At 44.1% G+C, this 6,226-nt stretch overlaps 1 protein-coding gene across 1 annotated transcript; it reads right to left on the bottom strand.

Annotated features, from left to right (window-relative positions):
* Nucleotides 1-3,790: 3,790 nt before the first annotated feature.
* LOC142520269 (uncharacterized) lies at nt 3,791-5,107 on the bottom strand. Its single transcript, XM_075623272.1, has one exon. The coding sequence runs from the start codon at nt 5,105-5,107 to the stop codon at nt 3,791-3,793; it is 1,317 nt and encodes a 438-aa protein (XP_075479387.1).
* Nucleotides 5,108-6,226: the final 1,119 nt, after the last annotated feature.

Here is a 6,226-nt window from a genome sequence, read left to right as displayed (position 1 = left end):
TAGTGTTCACCATCCCCAAAACTGTTCGGACTCCTCATCCTCGAGTTCTTCTTCGGGCTTATCTGGGAAGGTTGTAAGGGGGGTGAGTATTTGGGGAATACTCAGCAAGTGGGGGAATATCGAGCACAATAAAACAACATGCATAAATTTCAAAAGAAAACACATACTGGCATAATAATGTTCACATGCATAACCTTTACCAAGCACTGCGATTTATCTACCTTCTATGGTTTACTGATGTCAGTCACTAATTTTTACTCCTTTAAGAGGGCGAGGCCGTATAGCGGTTATGTCCCCCACCGCGTAAGGGTATGTCATAGTTAGGATTCCCACCCATATACGGTTGACTCCTCACAGTGCTAAAAACGTATGACAATACAAGAACGGGGTAGAAGAAAGATTGTACTCGATTCTTAAATTTTCTTTCAAAATTTCGAAAAAATCCCATATGCATAACCTAAATTTTTAACATTAAAAATAGCCCACTTACTTTAAACTTCTTGAAGAAAAACGTGAAAACCACGGTGGCTGGACTGCGGCAGCGCTTCGCTGTGCTCGAAAATTCCTAAGGAGACTAGGCACTATTTTCGAAAATTTGAGTGTGTTGTGTGAGGTGTGATTTTCGAATACAGGGCCCTCCTATTTATAGGGGTTGGCTGCTATCGGGATCGAGTGATATCGCGTTGAAATCTGACTTAAATCTTTTATCTCGAATCGTGATATATCTATCCGTCATTTGTTCGAAATTTAAATCTTTTATCCCATGCAAATCTCGAAATTTGCATATATATACACTGATAAATTTCGAATTCTAGAGATTTTATTATCATTTGTCTGATTTATATCCCGATATCTCCATATCAACTCAAATCTTAGACATTTATCTGCGAAATTTCAAATAATATACACGATATTATTATTATTCAATCTTGGTAAAATCTTACAAATCTCACATCCTCAAATTAGATAAATCCTGGTATCCAAAATATACTATCGTGATAAAAACTTAAATGATAAAGCTTAAAATTCTTGGATTTTACATCCCTCCCTCCTTATGGGAAGTTTCGTCCTCGAAACTTGGGTTGGCTTGGTCTCCGAAGAGGTACGGGTACTGGTTTCTCATCCTTTCTTTTAGCTCCCACGTGGCTTCTCTTTCGGTGTGGTTCGACCATTGTACCTTGACGTAGGGAATAATTCGTCGTCTTAGCACTTGGTCCTTGGTGTCCACAATTCTAATGGGAACTTCTTCGTACTTCAGCTCTTCTCCCAAGTTACTTTCGATCATGAGCGGTTCTGCTTCTAACACGTGGCTTGGGTCCGAGATGTATTTCCGTAGTTGGGACACGTGGAAAACGTTGTGAATTCTAGACATGCTTGGTGGCAGGGCCAATCTGTATGCTAGTGTGCCCACCTTTTCCAAAATCTCAAAGGGTCCTACGTAACGAGGGTTTAGCTTCTCAGCTTTACTGAATCGGACAACTCCTTTCATAGGCGATACTTTTACGTAGGCCTTCTCAACAACGTTGAACTCCACTGGCCTTCTTTTCAGATCTGCCCAACTCTTTTGTCGGTCTTGAACTGCCTTGAGTTTTTCTCGGACAACTGTAACCTTGTCTACTGTTATCTGCACGAGCTCGGGTCCTACTACTGATTTTTCTCCCACTTCATCCCAATAAAGTGGTGATCGACATTTCCTTCCATAAAGAGCTTCGTATGGGGCCATTCCGATGCTGATGTGATAGCTGTTGTTGTAAGCAAACTCAATTAAAGGTAGATGAGTGCTCCAATTGCTACTGAATTCAAGAGTGCATGCTCGCAGCATATCTTCCAAAGTTTGGATGGTTCTCTTCGTTTGTCCATCGGTTTGAGGATGATAGGCCGTACTTAGGGTTACTTTCGTTCCCATGGCCTCTTGAAAGCTCTTCCAAAAGCGCGAGACGAACCTTGGGTCTCTGTCAGACAGGATGCTCACTGGTACTCCATGAAGTCTTACAATATTGTCCATGTACAATGTAGCTAATTTGTCCAGATTGTAGTTCATACGGACAGGTAGGAAGTGTGCAGATTTTGTAAGTCTATCTACAATTACCCATATTCTGTCCTGACCTTGCCTTGACTTTGGTAATCCTACCACAAAGTCCATGGAGATATGGTCCCACTTCCACTCAGGCATCTCCAACGGTTGCAATAATCCTCCGGGTCGCTGGTGCTCTGCTTTGACCTGTTGACAAACCTGACACTTAGAGACGAATATTGCCACATCTCTTTTCATTCCGTTCCACCAAAAATTCCTCTTACGGTCTCTGTACATTTTTGTACTGCCTGGATGGACTGAAAACTTGGACTTGTGTGCTTCTGATAATATTTCTTGGCGGAGGTTACCGCTGTCTGGTACCCACAGTCGTCCTTTCATCCAAATGACTCCCTTGTCATCAATTTGTAGATCTTGAGACTTCCCGTTTTCGACTTGTTCCTTAAGTTTCTTTAGTTCAGGGTCTCGATCCTGGTTTATCTTGACGGTCTCTTGCAGACATGGCTGAGCGGAGAGTGAAGCCAGAGTGATCTTGTTTCCACTTTTCCGACTCAGAGCATCGGCCACTTTGTTCGCTTTACCTAGGTGGTAACTTATAGTCAAGTCGTAATCTTTCAATAGTTCGATCCACCGTCTTTGCCTCATGTTAAGTTCCTTTTGGGTGAACATGTATTTCAGGCTCTGGTGATCTGTGAAAATTTCGCACTTGGCACCATAGAGATAGTGCCTCCAAATTTTTAAGGCAAAGACAACTGCTGCTAGCTCCAGATCACGCGTAGGATAGTTCTGCTCGTGCGGTTTTAACTGCCTTGATGCGTAGGCGATCACTCTTCCCTCTTGCATGAGTACGCATCTCAGACCTTCCTTAGAAGCGTCACTGTAGATGGTGAATTCCTTGTCTTCAGTGGGTAAGGCTAGTACTGGCGTGGATGCGAGCTTTTCTTTTAATGTCTGAAAACTCTTCTCGCAACCTTCGTCCCAGATGAACTTGGAATTCTTCTGAGTGAGTCTAGTCAGTGGTATGGCGATTGAAGAGAAACCTTCAACGAACTTTCTGTAATAACCTGCTAGTCCAAGGAAGCTTCTGATGTCGGTGGCATTCTTAGGTTTTGGCCACTCTGTAATTGCTTCCACTTTCTTGGGAATCACTGATACTCCTACTTCAGAGATTATGTGTCCCAAAAAGGATACACTCTTAAGCTTGAACTCACATTTCTTAAACTTAGCATATAGCTCTTTCTCCCTCAGTGTCTGTAGTGCAAGGCGGAGGTGCTCTTCATGTTCTTCCTCGTTGGGAGAATAAATGAGGATCTCATCAATAAATACCACTACAAACCGGTCCAAAAATAGTTTGAACACTCTGTTCATTAGGTCCATAAAGGCTGCAGGCGCATTGGTCAACCCAAAAGGCATCACTGTGAACTCATAATGCCCATATCTTGTCCGAAAAGCTGTTTTGGAGATATCTTCAGCCCTGACCTTCAGTTGGTGGTATCCAGTCCTCAGATCCAATTTAGAAAAGACTGCGGCTCCCTTGAGCTGGTCAAATAGATCGTCTATTCTCGGAAGAGGGTACTTGTTCTTGATAGTGATCTTGTTCAGTTCCCTATAGTCGATGCACAATCTTATACTCCCATCTTTCTTCTTCACAAAGAGTACTGGCGCTCCCCATGGGGACACACTAGGTCGAATTTGCTTTTTGTCCAGCAATTCTTGGAGTTGCTCTTTTAGCTCCTTGAGTTCAGCTGGCGCCATCCTCTAAGGTGCTTTAGAGATTGGTGCTGCACTAGGAACCAGATTAATTTCGAACTCAACTTCGCGGTCTGGAACTGTCCCTGGGAGTTCTTCTGGGAAAACATCCGGGAACTCACATACTATTGGGATGTCTTCTATCCTCATTTCGACTTCTCCTTGCACTTCGTTGACCATTGCTAGGTAGATATCGTCTCCGGATTTCATGGCCTTCCATGCCTGGGAAGTGGAAAGGAGTGATTTTCGTTCCTTGGATTTACCATGATACACGATCTCTGCCTGATTTGGGGTTCGGAGCTTAACTCTTTTCCCTTTACAGTCCACTATGGAATTATTACTGGCTAACCAATCCATCCCTAGAATGATGTCGAAATCGACCATAACCAATTGTATCAAGTCGGCACTGAAAGTCTGATTAACGATACCGATCTTACAATCCTTGTGAATTTCATGAGTTTCTATGGTCTTACTCGTAGGTGTGGCTATCCGAAAAGGTTCAGTTAGAGATTCGGGCTTAAGTCCTACTTTCTTAGCAAACCTCTTAGACACAAAAGAGTGCGTAGCACCACAGTCAAACAATGCATAGGCAGGTACTTTTTGAAGTAAGATGGTACCTGATACGACTTCATTGGCGTCGTCCGCCTCTTCCTGATTCATAGCGAATACCCTGGCATTAGGCTTATTCTCATTTGGTTTGTTGGGGTTAGCTCCCACCTTCGACCCAGTTCCTTTGTTGGGCCCGGCTGCTTGATTGGCGGCAGTAGGACATTCTGCGATTCGGTGCCCTGATTTCCCACATCCGAAGCACACACCACTAGCTCTTCGGCACTCCCCTGTGTGTCTGAAATTGCATGTTGGGCACGACTTGAGTCCTTGGTGGTTTGCCGTGGAGGGTTGCCCTGGAGAAGGTCCGCCTGATTGACTGGGCTTCCTGAACTTTTGTCCACCCTGTGAAGACTGACCAGTAAGAGGGCGCTTGTTCTTATATTCTCCCTCTCTTCGGCGAATTTCGGTTTCAGCTCGAATAGCTGCGCCCATAAGATCTGCAAAATTGGCGGGCTGATAAACTGCTAAGGCTGACTGGATTCGACTGTTCAATCCTCTCTTAAACCGGTGCAGCTTCAAAATTTCGTCCGCCATGATTGCCGGAGCATACGACCCAAGGGCATTAAACTGAGATGTGTATTCCACTACGGACATATCTGGAGCTTGAGTGAGATTTTCAAATTCACTCAACTTCTGCAATCTGACTTTTGCTAGGTAGTACTGTTTCAGAAATGTCTCTCGGAAGTTCTGCCATGTGACTGGTCCGGTAGCGATCATGGCTGGTGAGACTGCTTCCCACCACTTAGCTGCTCTATCCTCTAAGAAAGGCACAACCACATCTACTTTGAGTGCCTCGGGGACTTCCAATAGTCGCAGTTGAGTCTCACGCTCTTTAGCCAACTCTGGCCAATTTCAGGATCGGCATCCCCTCTGAAAGTCGGACACCTGTTCTTACGAAGGGATTCGTAATGGAATTTTATTCCATTCGGTGGTGGTGGTGGAGGTGGTTGATTGGCGTTCGGATTTCCCAATCCTTGCAGTGTTGTCGCCACTATGGTGGCTATGGCCATAAGATCGGCTCGGCTTAGATTGATGGCAGGCGGGGGTCCATTCTCCTGTCGATCCTCCTGCCTGTTTTCCTGTCTATTTTCTTGCCTGTTTTCGCGATCGGTATTAGCGTAACGCGGGTTGCGGTTCTGTCTTGGGGGTCTGCCGGCCATTTCCTACAATCACAAGATCTAAGAATTTGTACTGGTAGGATTCATGCAATAAATGGCGTAGAAGTAAATTGAAATCAATGGAACAAATAAAATATTTTATTGATTTCTCAAACAGGAAAAATAAGTGAACATGACCAATCTAGATAAAATAAAAATGTACTGAACAAAAGAAAATGTAGCAACAACGGAAAGAAACTACTAAAAAAAAAATGGTCCACTAAACGTTCTAATCTGCTATCTCGCCATTTTCCATTGCCACATCAGGTGGGGCTTCTTCCTCCTCGGGGTCATCAGGCATCTCTGGGTCTAAGAAATCTGCCAGTTGCATCTGAAGACTATGATTTTCCGATTCCAACTCAGCAATCTGTTCCCTGTGGGTCAGAATCTTTCCTATCGCGTCATTCAATTCATTTCTTGCATGTATACCATTTGCCTTATTTTTCTCGAGGAGCTCTTTTTTCTTCATTTTACCTTTGTCCACTTCCTTGGATAGCCTTTGATTACTCTCAGACAACTTCATCATCATGCCCCATGACTCATCAATCCTCTTCTTGTCCTTTAGTCGTGCATCAGTTAACTCCACGGTGCGCCTATCCATTTCTTCCCTAGCCTGCTTGGCTTGACCCATTGCTATGGTTAACGAGTCTCGAAGCTCGGAATTTTGCTCCTTAGTGAG

This window comes from Primulina tabacum, chromosome 12 (genome assembly GCF_025594145.1).
Source record: "Primulina tabacum isolate GXHZ01 chromosome 12, ASM2559414v2, whole genome shotgun sequence".
Taxonomy (NCBI): domain Eukaryota; kingdom Viridiplantae; phylum Streptophyta; class Magnoliopsida; order Lamiales; family Gesneriaceae; genus Primulina; species Primulina tabacum.
The sequence above is the reverse complement of the archived record's forward strand: the minus strand, read 5'-3'. Positions and strand labels throughout refer to the sequence as shown.

What these genes read in the sequence shown, in the direction of transcription:
- LOC142520269 (XM_075623272.1), bottom strand. Translation starts at nt 5,107, where the DNA reads ATGATCGCTACCGGACCAGTCACATGGCAGAACTTCCGAGAGACATTT.